Source organism: Fukomys damarensis, unplaced genomic scaffold (assembly GCF_012274545.1).
Source record: "Fukomys damarensis isolate Sample0158 unplaced genomic scaffold, DMR_v1.0_HiC HiC_scaffold_8, whole genome shotgun sequence".
NCBI classification, from domain to species: Eukaryota; Metazoa; Chordata; class Mammalia; order Rodentia; family Bathyergidae; genus Fukomys; species Fukomys damarensis.
The window spans coordinates 33782168-33796315 of NW_022900920.1; the positions used below are offsets into that span (position 1 = coordinate 33782168).

The 14148-nt window shown below is 49.1% G+C and overlaps 1 protein-coding gene across 1 annotated transcript; it reads left to right on the plus strand.

Moving 5' to 3' along the window:
• The first annotated feature begins 380 nt into the window (after nt 1-380).
• On the plus strand, nt 381-13659 carry LOC104850789 (acyl-CoA desaturase 1). The gene is made up of 6 exons (XM_010607885.2): nt 381-801; nt 1305-1584; nt 4990-5120; nt 6476-6681; nt 7967-8199; nt 10417-13659. The coding sequence occupies exons 1-6, from the start codon at nt 778-780 to the stop codon at nt 10614-10616; spliced, it is 1074 nt and encodes a 357-aa protein (XP_010606187.1). The 5' UTR covers nt 381-777; the 3' UTR covers nt 10617-13659.
• The last annotated feature ends 489 nt before the right edge of the window (nt 13660-14148 follow it).

Here is a 14148-nt window from a genome sequence, read left to right on the forward strand (position 1 = left end):
CTGGGGCTTGGGAAGCGACAGTGCAGTTGGAGTGGCTTCCCCACGATTCCCCGCGGATCTCCCCACTGCTCAGCCCTGCGCCCTGAACGCGGGTAGAGATGAGTTTGCGCTCAACCCCCACCGCCGGACAGAACTCTCTCCGGCAGAGACCTCGGAGCGCCCCGAAGCCGCGGGACGCCGGGCCGCAGCCCAACGGCCGAGTCTGGAAGTAGACGAGAAAAAGAGGGGGAGGGGAGCAAGGAGCGGGCGGCAGAGGGAACAGCAGATTGCTCCGAACCAATGGCAACGGCAGGACGAGGTGGCACCAAATTCCCTTCGGCCAATGGCAGGCCGCAGCTTTCAGGAGTCATTAGCATTTCCCCGGAGGCAGGGGCCGGGGTGCGGGCGTTGGGTCGGCAGCATCCCGGCTCCGGGCTCCGGTCTCAGAGCTCCTCGGCTCCCAATCCCCTCCCCTCTCCCTCCCTCGCCTCCACGCGGGGCTGCCTGGGCCGGCCGGTTCCGCACACTTTGCCCCATTTTGGCAGCGGAGAAAAGGAGTCTGGGGAAATACCGGGCACGGCCCGACCGCTGCCAGTGCTGCCCTTTAAATCCCCGGCCCCGGAGACCCACGACAGAGAGGCAGGCCTGCTCGCCCGGCCGCGCTTAGCAGGTTTGGAGCGCGGCTTCGCCAGATCGCCTCTCGGAAGCGGCCTCGAACCGAAGACCATCCTGTGGTTCAGAGGTACCGCTTTCCGCAGTCTCAGCCCGCGGAAGTGACCCTAGCAACCGAGAGCCGAGATGCCGGCCCACATGCTGCAGGAGGTGAGCTCACCCGGCCCGGCCTGCCGCGCGGTAGCAGGCCGGGCTGGCTTCTCCGAGACGCGCGATGGGAGCCAGTTCGGGGCTCCGGGGGGTACTTGTACGTCTTCCGAGCTGTACTGCCCATACCCTGGTGGGGTATGGATTGTAATTGGGAGCGCTCCTTCCCTAACACTTACTGCATGGTTTAGAGCTAGAAAAATGCGGTCGTGCCTATCGCTTTATGTATGCGCACGGGGTTTCCTTTGTGCATTGCTGAGGGTGCGAGAGTTTCACCCTCTCTTGCCTCTTCACCTTAAGGTTTCATTTCCAATCTCTGCACAGTGTCTGCAGACTTCCTTCTATTTCATCTCTGGGTGCACCCCACTGCCAGGTAACTTCTCCCCCGCCCTGGGCAGGGCAGTGCCCTAGCGCCCTTTCCCCAGCTGCGGTACACAGCTGAGTCCCCTGCTGTCCTCACACTTGTCCTACACCTCCCAACTCTCCCCTTGATGATCTCCTTCCAGGTGTCTGGCTCCTACACCACCACCACCACCATCACAGCGCCCTCTGGGGGCTTGCAGAACGGAGTTCAGAAGCTCGACAAGGCTCCGCAGTACTTGGAAGCAGACATCCGCCCCGAAATTAAAGATGACATACACGACCCCAGCTACCAGGACGCGGAGGGCCCCCCACCCAAGCTGGAGTATGTCTGGAGAAACATCATCCTGATGACCCTGCTGCACTTGGGAGCCCTGTACGGAATCACACTGGTTCCCACCTGCAAGTTCTACACTCTCCTGTGGGGTAAGTAGGTCCCCTTGCCCCCCAGCCAGTACCCCAGAGTTCTCGCTGCTGTTGGCAGCTGGGTGGGATCTTGGACACAGAGCAGCAGGCCACATCTTTTTGGTGGCCTGGGAATACAGCCCAGTGGGTGGGATGCAGGCATATCAGGTCTTGGGGAATGAGCCTTGAGCCTCTGCATGGACGTTGAGGCGAAGACCAAGACAGAGAGTCAGCTGCCCTTAGAAAACTCTGCTGCGCTGAGCCATTGGTGGGGCTGCCTGTCCCAGGCCCATCTGCCACAGGAGAACTGAGGTCTCCTCCTAGGGGAAATGCCAGCATGGGTACTTGGTGCCAAACCCTGGGCTTCACAGACTATGCTGAGCCAGTCAGGGAGCAGAGTGAGGGGAAACTGCTCAGGAAGGGATATCATTGAAAGGAAGGAACAAAGAACTACAGTATTTGATGCCTGGTGTGGTGGTGCGAGTCTGTAATCCCAGCATTTGGGAGGCTGAGGCAGGAGGATCATGACAGAGTTCAAAGCTAGCCTAAACTACATAGTGAGAACCTGTCTCAAACAAACAAAACACTACAGTATTTGGCCCTCTTGGCCGGGTCCGGCTGGTTTGTCATGGAGGGAGATGAAGATGGCTCCTGTGTGACCCAGTTGTACGGATATGTTGCTGTCTCACTCCGGGTAGGTCTTACAGTGCAGCACATGCCAGTCAACCAAACGTTCTTAGTGTAGGACGGTAGAAGCGTCTCATGTTCCACTCCACAACATGCCTGCTCCCACCCCTCTACTGAGGGCACAGCATGCCAAGGCCCCACCCTATCTAAGCCTGTCCTCCCCACACGTGCACATCCCTCCTTGCCAGAGAAGAGAGCCTCTAGCAAGGTAAATGTTCCCACTTTGTCCTGACCTGCCCTGAACTTCAGGGATTCCCCAGTGTGGGGCTGAGAGCAGTGCCTGTGCCCGGGACCCACACATGCTTTGCAGGGTATTGGGAAGAGCGGGTACGGAGCTTGGGGTCAGTGAGCAGGACCCCTGAGGAGCACAACTGGAGGTCTCCTGGAGCAGTCTCTGCTGCCGGTTAGTTACAAGTTGTGTAGAGGAACTTGTCAGCCAAGTGCCCGCTGTCTCTTTTTGGGCGTTTTTAGGTTTTATAGGTGGTGAGGTCTGGTCCCTGGAGCTCTGTCTGGGAAAATCCTTTAAGAGCCCCAGGAAACTGTCACTGAGAAGATCCTTTTTCTCAGAAACACCATTATTCAGTGTACCAACAAGGTTCGAAAGTTAGATTCCTTAGGTCAGTGTGTCATCTCGGCACTCATTCCTCCTAATCTCGGCTGAGCCTTACGTTGTTCTGTAGCCTCTAGAAGAGCCTGCAAGGCAAGGACGAGGAGGTATCCTGGCAGCACGGGAGCCAAAGGGCAAAGCTCCTCTAGCCTTCTCCATAGGGGAAAGCGGTGAGGTGTCATTTTAGCCACCAGTGTGACACTAACAATCCTTTACTGAAGCAGAGGGAGAATGTTTCTAACTGACCCAAGTCTTTTACTTGGTGGAACTGGTATTTTGTTCAGAAGGGAACGAGTATGCCCGGGTTCTTTTCACAATTCCCCTGTTAATGAGGATTCCTACGTACTTTAAGACCCAGTGCTACATGAAACCATTGGAGATGCTTCCTTGGCCCTCATCTGAGTGCTTCGACTTTGCCCAAAGTCTCATTTTGTTGTGGGGATTTTTGGAGTCGGGCATCAAACTCGGGACCTTGTGCTTTTGAGACAGGTGGCAGCACCACTGAGCTAAGTCCTCTGCTCATGTTTTTTGTTTTTTCGAGGCAGGGTCTCCCTGTGTAGTTCAGGCTGGCCTGAATTCACTCTGTAGCCTAGACTAGATTTGAACTCGAGGCAATCCTCCTGCCCCAGCCTCCTAGGTGCTGGGATTACAGCCGTTTGCCACCATGGCCAGCTTTGTTTTGGGTTTTTGAGACCGGGACTTGCTCTGTAATTTAGGCTGAATTTGTGGTAATCCTCCTGCCCCATCCTCCCAAGTGCTAGGATTATAGGCGTGTGCCACCACCCCTGGCCCAAAGCCTCTACTTAGAGATTCCCCAGCTCTGGCCCCACTGGGCCTTACCAGATTCAGGTGCAGTCAAATACTGAAAAGCAGCCTGAAGATCAGGCCTGCTTAAGGTTCATCAATCATCAGACGCCAGGTTCTGTCAGTCATTTGGGACCTTGAGCCCAGCTCAGAGGAAATGTGCCAGAATTTTACTAGGACAGATGCTGGCTCTGTGGCTCTCCTGGGGATCCTGTAGGAGGGACAGGACCAGGTGCAGGAGGGAGGAGAGGGAGAGATGAGGCTATTTGGAAACTTATCTCTGGCTGGAGAAGAACACAGGACAGTTTGTCACAATATGTGCTATCTTCAACCACAGCTAAGTTCTGTGGCCACTGAGGATCCTTTGTTTCCAGCTGCCCCCAAGGAGTGATGTGTCGTTAACAGTTTCCATTAGGGCCCCAGCCCCTGCCTCTGTCTGCCCGTCGGAGGAAGAGATGGGTACACCCTGTACCCTTTCCCTGTTGGAGAGTACAGGGTGCCTCCTGACTTTCAGGTCTGAAGGATGGTGAAGTAAGACGGTGTTTCAGAGTTATCTAGAACGGGTGTTGGGCAGAGTATGGGCTGGCAGAGGGATGCAGTGAAGGAGAGACCTGGGAATAGGTTGTTCAGGGTGGTTGGTAGGTCTATAACATGAACTGAGTGGTTCCAGAAAACCTAGTTCTTTTAGTTTTACTGTGTGACCCTGGATGCACACAGCATCTGTTTCCTCAACTGGAATGTGCAGTATTAGGAGCACCTACACCAGTCAAGGTGTGCAGTACATCTGCGAATATAAGTCCTCGGTGATGCTTCCTATGAAAATGTGGCTGTGTCCAGGACTGATGCTTCCTGGCACCCTACTTGCTGCAGGACTGAAATTTTGGTATCAGCTGGTAAATAGCCTCAGCTCTGCATACCTAATGTCTTCACACGAGCCTCTTCCAGGCAGTCAGTTCCCAGATTTCTCTGGCTATCGTTTTCAGAAAGCCCCTTGGTCACGGATTCTAAGCTTGAGAAGAGTGGTTTGGTCAAAGGAGAAAGATCCTGGGTGATGCCTTTTCAGACTGACAAATGGCTCAGTGGGGAAACCCTGTTTCCTCTCCTTTCTGTCTCCTTCATTGCTGCCATTTCTGAGCTTATCTCCACTCCTAAGTGGAAAGGCTGGAAGGTGATGGTATTTCCTTTTTTTTCAAATGCCAAAAGCTAGGGCTCAGGGGAAAGCAGATCCTCAGCCAAAGCATAAAAGCTGTGGCACGAGGAGAGTGTCCTTGAAATGCTTTCCCAGATGGACTTTGCATATTGCTGACTCCTATGACTTGTCCTGGCAGCATATCTATACTATGTGGTTAGCGCCCTGGGCATCACGGCGGGAGCTCATCGCCTGTGGAGTCATCGAACTTACAAAGCACGGCTACCTCTGAGGGTCTTCCTGATCATCGCCAACACAATGGCCTTCCAGGTAAGGAGCTGGTGTAGCTGAGCCATCCTGTCTCCACCCTGTTCATGGTACAGGGTGGAAAGAAGAGAGCTGTGCTCAGAGAGGCGTTCTAGCACGGTGGTCATTGATTTTTCCCTCTCCTGTGGTCAACTCAAATGCTGGCTCAGTGCTGCTGTCCGTCAATCATAGGGAACTTCAGAGTCACTGGGACGGGAAGTGGGAGGTAAATGGGCCATGAGGTGCAGGTTTGTTTTTATCGCAAGGTGCATCTCTTACCACAGTGTGGCTGCTGTCCTTCAGTATAAGGGCCAGGTCACAAAGCCAGGCACTGAGTTTGTTTTCCGGGACAGAAAGTGGGCGCTAAACTCACATCACAAGGACTCTCCTAGGACCCCATGCACAGTGGGATAGGAGGTGATGTGTCAGTCACAGCAGACACCTCTCTGCTGTACCAGCTATGAGCCAGGTTCTGTGCTAAGCACTCGGCATAGACTAGTTCATGAAACCATCACAGCAAGTAAGTCCTAGTGTTAATTTTCACACGAAAGATGAGAAAACTGAGTCCTTGGGAAGTTGGGCACACCAAAGTTGTGGTCCTACCTGGGGTTGCCATTCTGGCTGTCAAGTATGGGGTTTGATTTGGAAAAGTTTGTAAGAGACAAAAGGAAAGGAGTTGGGGAGGAGACTTTCATAGCTACTAGGCTCTAGCATTGGGCGGAAGACAGCTCCTGGTGCTGGGCTTAGCTTGCAACAAGAGCAAAACAGGAAGCCAAATTAGCCCCCTTTGTGTTAATGAAATCCCCGAAACTTACCACCTTTAAGCGGTAAATTTTAAACCCTGAGATTCCTGATGGCGTTCTTGTGGGGCAAAAGGAAAGAAGAGACAAATTACATTTAATGGAAGGAAAGAATCCCAGACAAGCCCTGAAGTCCTCATGAGTTACATGTGGCCTTGTTATTGGGTTGGGTGAACCGTCCCTCAAGAAGGCATCAGGGTAGGGCTCCCCAAAGCTCTACTCAGAGACTGGTGTCCTTGGACCTGCGGTGCCTACCTCCCTCTCTATGCCCCGAGATTAGGGACCCCCTGAGGACTTGTTGTACATTCCACAAGGTTCTTTCGTATTAAAGCTGAGTGCTGGATTCACCTCCATTCTCCCCACACACAGCCTTGAGGGTGCAGTAGTGCCATTCCTGTGGTCTGGGACTGCAAGGTGCTTGCTTTTCCCTGTAAACTTCTAGGCAAACATGCAGAAGAAAGCGTCTCATTTGTGGCTACTTTGGAGCCAGACTCGGGATGCTCATGCAGACATCTGAGCGTTTATTCTCCCAGGAGGACTTCTCTCCTCAGGCCTCTGTTCTCTTTCTCTGCCCTCCAGAACGATGTGTATGAATGGGCCCGAGACCATCGTGCCCACCACAAATTCTCAGAAACTCATGCTGACCCTCACAATTCCCGACGTGGCTTTTTCTTCTCTCACGTGGGTTGGCTGCTTGTGCGCAAACACCCAGCTGTCAAAGAGAAGGGTGGTTTGCTGGACATGTCTGACCTAAAAGCGGAGAAACTGGTGATGTTCCAAAGAAGGTGAGTGGCGGCAACGTGGGACTGGGACTGTGGCTTTGGTTGCCTGGGTTGGGGACCCAACCTTTTCTCCTTAGGACTCATAAAATAAAAGCTGAGGAATTTATTGGGTCTGCATGGCTAAAAGCATATAAATCCCAGGTTTTAACATTTCACAGGGCCACACCCACCCTTAATTTATTGCTCTGTTGATTTCTCTGAGTTATCTTAATGAAATCAATTAATACAACAAGCGTTCGCCGTCCTAAAATAGTTATGGACATAAAAATGATTACAGCTGAGTCCTTCCCTTCATCAAGTCTATAGGCAATCACAGGTGGAGCGATAAGCCCAAATGACCACAATATAGGTCAGAATGTGCTCTGTACCATGAGAGGTTCAGCGGAGAGGGATTTGGTGCTCCAAGGAGAACTCCAGGGAAGGGTTTATGAAAGAAATAGCAGCAGAGTCCACCTAGGGATCGACTTTCACTTCTGTGTGAGGAGGGACAGTGCAGAAGGAAGAACAGAATGAGCTGTAGCACCATCCGTGGGGGAGGCCCTTCTGCCAAAGTATGGAGCATGACGGCAAAGGCCCAAAAAGAGGGTCTCGGGGAGTCCTGCATGAGGATCAGGATCTGATTCTTTTACAGTAGAACCTCTAAAGATTTCTCCAGCCCAATGTGCATAGTCAGGTGTGCTGCGGATGGGCTGCTTTTGGGACAGGGATGGGGCTGTAGATACAAGGTGGAATGTAGGAACAAGCCAGACTGAGGAAGCATTGGCAGCAAGGGAAGAAGTTGGACATTGGCAGAGGCACTGTGATCACTGCTGAGGGATGCAAGCCTCTGGTTCCCTTGCAATGTCGAAGACCAGGCCTGTGTGAGTGATGAGTAGACTGGAGCTAGTGCAAGGATATGCCCACAAGGGTCAAGCACACTCTGTGTCTTCTAGGGAAAAGCAGAGCAAAAGATTGGGGATGATTGTAGGAAATGGAGGCAGAGAACTTAACACGCCCTCTGTGCAAAGACTGGGATGACCAAGAGAAAGGAGCCCAGAGGCAGATGGGCAACAGAATTTGGCTAATGACTTTGTGATTTGACCAGCGTGGCTTTATGCTCTTGTGAAAAAGAATGAATTTCGAGCCAGAAGACGGGTGTTCAAAAGATTTTCCATCCATTCCTTCATGTTAGTTTTTGCCACCTGTGCTCTTGGCGGTGGAGAAAAAACAGCCCAGGCTAGTGAGAGAGAACCATACAGATAAGAATGAGAGTTCTCCCTCCACAGACTCTGCTTTTCTCTCCACATAGGTACTATAAGCCTGGTCTCCTGTTGATGTGTTTCATCCTGCCCACGCTAGTTCCCTGGTATTGTTGGGGTGAAACTTTTCTACACAGCCTGTATGTTGCCACTTTCCTGAGGTACGCTGTTGTGCTCAATGCCACCTGGCTGGTGAACAGTGCTGCCCACCTCTTCGGATATCGCCCTTATGATAAGAACATAGAATCTCGGGAGAACATCCTGGTTTCACTAGGAGCTGTGGGTAAGTCAGCTGTCCATAGCAAGACCACATCTGGTCTCTGCTGATAAAGGTATTTGGCTAGAAGCCGTAGAGCTAGAAAGACCTGATTTTATGGCTAGTCTGTAGCTCAGTTTTTCACTGTAAAAAACTAGGGGGTCAATACATTGAAAAATCCTTAGGGGAAGCAAACCACTCTTACGTAAAATGGAAAGTGTAAACATACTGCTTTTGAGTTTAAATTGTAAAACACTCTCCAAATAGTTGTCTCTGAGCAAGTCTGTAGACTTACTTGGTGCCACAGATGCATAGATAGAAAAATATGGTCACCTGTTGGGTGCCCTGTTGCTAGTGCTTTATATTTAAATGTCTTGTAAGTGTAGGAAGTTATAATTTAGCTCAGTAATCTTCAAGTATGTCACATTTATAGTAGTATCTCCCTGTGTAGTTGGACGTACCAAGCCGTACTGTGGGCTATGCCTTGTGAAACACATCAGTGTGTTTCTTGGTGGTACTTCCCCACTGCCACTTTATTTTTCTGTCTTTTCCTGTTGTCTGTTAGGAGCTCTCCTTTCCCCAACATGGGTTTGGGAGCCCTCAGATAATGCAGACGGTTTCCTCAGAGGTGCCTGTTCCAGGATCTGGCGTTAACCATTCCTGAAGTCACTTCTCTATGATTCAAGGGCCAATTGCCATTTCAAAGAAAACAGTTCTACCATTTGTCCTTATTTCCCCCATCTTCCGGATGAACACCCCAAGTTGGCCTTGCCTGTGTGGACTCAGGGGCCTCTATACCTCCGTCATCAGAGCTGTTGTTCATCCTACACCTAGTCAAACGCTTGTTCTCACTGACATCTTCCTGTATCCTCTCAATGTTGGTCATATTTGCTATCTTTATTTTACTTTCAAACACCTCCTTCATCCTTTCCAGCACCTTGCATTGTGCATATTTGTACTTTGACCCATCTTTGAAATAAATCACCTACACTGTACAGATCTGAGGTTTGCATAGAAGTGGGGTAAACTGGACTGAGATGTCTCCCGTATTGCTAATTGAACTGTCGTGATCTTTCCTACTGGCGTCCTATGTGACCGTCAGTTCAGAGTGGCTGCCAGCCTTTCACTCTGTCTCATTCACTTCCACAGACCTGCTCTGTCCTTTTACCTCACCCTTTCTCTTCTCCCGCTGTCTTTGCTTCTTGAATCACCTCCCTCACAGTCACAGGCTCATCTTCTCTGACACAGCTCACCTTCCCCTTCAGCCTTCCTTGGCCTGCCTCTTGCTGCCCCAGTTTACCACTTAGGACCCTCCTCTCCCCAGAGCCTGGCTCTATGAAAGGCTATGTGGAAGCTAGCCATGCTCTGTCAGAACCCTGGCCCTGGCATGATCCCACGCAGTTTACACCTTGGAAAACCCGTGTGCATGGAGAGCACATTCCTGGAAAGCCCTAAGTGGAATCATTATTCTGTCTTGGGTACTGTCATCTACAAAGTGTTCAACGACCTTTCTTTTAGTTGTTTTTTTACCCTGCTCTGATAAGGGTCAGTATTGTTAGTTTTGGAAACAATTCAGAAAGATTTGCAGAGTTGGCAAAAACTCCCAATTACAGAAAATTTTCCTCTGAATCACTGTGAAACATTTATCCCAGAGTTCTTAGAAGCTTAGAGGGATCTCTTAAGTATTTTCACAGAAGTTCTACTTTATCAACACCTCCCCCACTTCAGGGTCAAAGTTCAGAGACTTAGAAGCCAGAACAACTCACTGTGACCCAGCAGTGAATGAGAAAGACCCAGACCCTCTGTGGGCCTCCTTGCCTCTGGCTTTTGCCAGCTGAAGTCCATTCTCTCAAAACCTCCCACCCTAATATGGTGGAGAAAGGAGTTCCTCCGTTGTATCCTGCTGTCTGTTCCCCAACACATGAGCCACATGTGGGATTATTTCTCGCTGAAAAATCTTTTCCCAGCAATGCCAGCTTTTCTGTAGTCATCTTATCTTCTTGAAAAACGTCCTCTCACCAAGGCCCCCAACACAAGTCATGGGTGACTAGGGCCTCTGAACTCTTTGCTTAGTGTCCTTCTGGGGACATTTGCTTCAGGAGTGAAGTCAGTGGGTTCATCCATTCATTGAGTAACAGCTGATTTCCCTGAGCTTTGAGGTGCACTGCCAGATAATGGGTCTGCCAAGAGGAAGGAGCCAGCAATCCACGGAGTGCCATAACCTCTCTCCTTGCTCTGTTCCAGGCGAGGGCTTCCACAACTACCACCACGCCTTCCCCTATGACTACTCCGCCAGCGAGTACCGCTGGCACATCAACCTTACCACATTCTTCATTGATTGCATGGCTGTGCTTGGTCTGGCTTACGACCGGAAGAAAGTATCCAAGGCCGCTGTCTTGTCCAGGATTAAAAGAACTGGAGATGGAAGCTACAAGAGTGGTTGAGTTGGGTCATCTGGGTTTCTTTTCCAAAAGCCAGACTGTCAGAGGTTTAATGTTGTGTTAATTAACTACTGAAAAATGCTACCAGGATGCTAAAGATGATATTAACCTATTCCGGTACAGTATTCTTTAAAGTGGGAAAGTTTTGATAACTTTTTAAGGTAATACATATTTTAATTAGCCAGATTTAACCATACCACAATATATGTACAAACATGTTGTACATGCTAAATACATGGCAATTTTACCTGTCGATTTTTAAAAATAAATAATAAATTGGAACATTCTTTAAAAAGAGTATTGAAAGCCAACAACTGTGCGCTTATGATGACAAACATATTCTTCTCTTCCATTTCCATTGTTCTTTGCACGGTTTCTGTCACCTTCCTTTCTCCCTCACAGCCTCCCAGGCAAATAGCTGGGCAGTCACTGATGTGTGCCCACCTTGTAAAGTGTACACAACCTTCCTAAAGGTCTGAAGGTGCTGATTTTTCTCTATATAACTCTTCATTTGATCTGCCCTAGGTGTCAAGATAAGTGGCTCAAACCAGAGATAAAATTTTCTGGGAAGTCCTCTGCTAATTGTCTTCAACCCCAGGCTTTGCTTGATGGAATGAAAAAATATACTTGGCACACAACTGGTAAAGCAGGTAGACGATCAGGAAAAAGTTAACAGGGGCAGGGTTACGGTTCATAAATAAGTAAGGATAGGAGAGAGATGGGAAAAGAGGGAGAGGGTGATCAGGCCTAGAAAGACACTGGAGCCCTCCACACAACACACCTTTTTTCTCTCCTGACTGTGCCAGAAGTTGGACAGTGTGGAACACAGTAACAAGTCAATGACTAAAGTTAAGGAGAAGGGTAGAAAATGTGGTCTCTGCTGGGAAGTATTTTTTATTGATAACAAGAAAGGTTCTTAGAAGTCTTCGGGTTAGGTGTGGCCAGAGGGGTGAATGCAGCAGCTCAGTTCTGAGGACTCCATGAGCTGCTTGTCCGATTGCTTTGATCTTTCAGCTCTCCATCCTTAGGATGTTTGTTCCCTCACAGCAATAGGATTTCTGTGGCATTTCTACATATCCGGAAATGGAAGGATTTTAAACAGGGTGAAGTTGGGTCAAACAAAAATAGTTAGACATATAATCTTTGCAGGGAACATGAAAGTAATTCATATATTTACTTCTGAAGGAAAAGCTAAGGAAACTTGGAGAGGAGGAATCAGCTGCTTGTCTCTTCCTCCCGTCACTGGCCGGAAGATAGACTAAGGGGCAGCATTTGTAGCAGCTCCTTAGATAACTTTCCAAAGGGCTCTGAGAACACATCCAGGGGATTCAAAACTTACTGAGTTATTAGGTGTCCTAATGGGACTCGTTCATTGATACCTCCATTTATTAGCTCCATTTGCTACAGACTGAATAAAAATTAGTCACTATCTCTCCAAGGCACCATGTCTTTTCATTCCTTGCCCTGTGACCATCAGCCTATTATGTACGACTGCCTGGGAGTACAGTAGGAGTCATTAACTGCCCCGATTCTTGGTTCCCAGTTCTACCCCATGTGTTCCTTTTCTCTTAAAATTGTCTCTGTTCCCTGACCTTTGCTTCTTCCTGCCTGTTTTCAGGCAGCCCCCTTTTCTGCAGACAATGCTCACAGGCTCTGAACTGATGTAATTTTGCTGGTGGAGAAGACCACTTTCCTGTGGCCTTTGGATTTCTCTGCATCTTCCCTATGCCCACCCTCCACCCATGGCTCCAGAAGTTTCCTGTAATTTGTAGAAACATTAATGACTCAGAAAGGTTCTCTGATGGAGCAAGGCCAGTAAGCTAGTCATGGAGCTTGTCAGTCCCCTAGGGGTCAAAACAGGATTCTTAGTACCCTGTGTGACCAAAGGCTGCCCCATTTGATCAGCACTCCCACTTGCTGGTGTAGTGGTTGTAGAAATAGCAAGCTTCGTAGTCCTCGCTAGGAAACACGAGAAGCAAGGGCAAGTTCCCAGGTGCCTCACACTGAAAGGAGACCCCAATCTCTGGAGCCAGGCTGTTCTTCCTATCTTTGGCTGAGACATTGGATCTGAGATGCCATGACCCTTGCTGAACACTGTCAGTGTTTTGAGGACATGGGGTCCTTCCTGTTCTGTGCCTCAGGTGTCAACGCGGAAGCCTGGCTCTGCTCTGTCGGGATTAGCAGTGCCCAGTTTCAAATGTTTTGTCTACTGTTGATTCCTAGTTGTGGGAGGGAGCAGGGCCTTCCTGTGTCCATTTAATAGAAGCTGCAGCCACCAGCCTGCACTGGGTCAGCCTTGTCTTTGACCTATTTGTTAAAGTAGAACAGAGTCTAGTGGAAGGTCAGTGTAGATCTTCTGACCTATATGCTTACCCCTTGCCTACTGCCTGGTAGGGGTTTTTAATTCTACAGGTTATTAAATGCCTGCTTTGTAATATATGGAGAATAAAATCAACTTTCTCGTCTAGACCTATTCCATCATCTGATCCATGCCATGACACTACAACAAGGCTGGAGACCACAGAATGAGAGACCCAGCATACACTTGGGTGTGTATGTAGGGTGTGTCAATTCAGTGAGGAACACTATTCCTTTCTGAAGCTCAAGTGGCTTAATGAGAAACTGATCTCAAGGGTGAATTTCTAAGTCCTCGTACCGATGTGGATTCACTCAAAAGTGACTTTCTAAGTCCCTTCCCATATGGACGACCTCGGCGCCTTACCTCTTTTCTAATCCATGTTGCATGTGAGCCTGGCCTCCAGGGAGCATTTCACCACCTCAAAACCTGCAGCAGTGGCCAGTGTCAACAAGAGACTGGCTGGAGGATTATCAGTACAGCAATTAGCAGAATTCTTCTGGGTTTCATTTTGGAAACTAGGGATCCTTTTACCAAGAGCACAAAATTGGTGAAGGTTGGAAGTGATGTGAATGTGTGTGACTTATCTTTTTAAACATGTAGTGGCACTTACAATGGTAAGTTTTCTCTTTCGTTTGCTAATGTCCTGAGTGAATCCTCTGTGTGTAGCTTACATGAGTTAGTGTAAAAGGCAAACAGCAATGTGACCATTACATTGGTGGCTAAAGCAGGCCTCTCCTACCACTATGCTACCGACTTCTCTCTGACCCTCTATTTTATAACAAATGGCTGAGATAAAGTCATTAATCTCTTCACAACCCTTCTAAGCTAATCACCTCTTAAATGTTCCACCTCTGAAACTTGCACTGGGGATGAACTTTCCAACTCATGAACTCAAACCTTTGCACTAGGCAAATTACATAAGTATAATGTGCCTCACTTTTCCTTCTGTTACAATGGGGTAATAATACTCACCTACCTCAAAAAGCAGTTCTGGGGTGTGACTAAAGCTTTTATGCAGCATTTTGGCACCCTAAGCAGAGGAACTGTCAAATCATGCAGACCTTTATCGTAGCAGTGCCCACCGTGAACATACGTGTACAAACGTTCTGGATACCATCATGAGACTACATGGTTTTCAAGAGATTCAGTACTTCCATTGGAAAAGACAGAATTTGA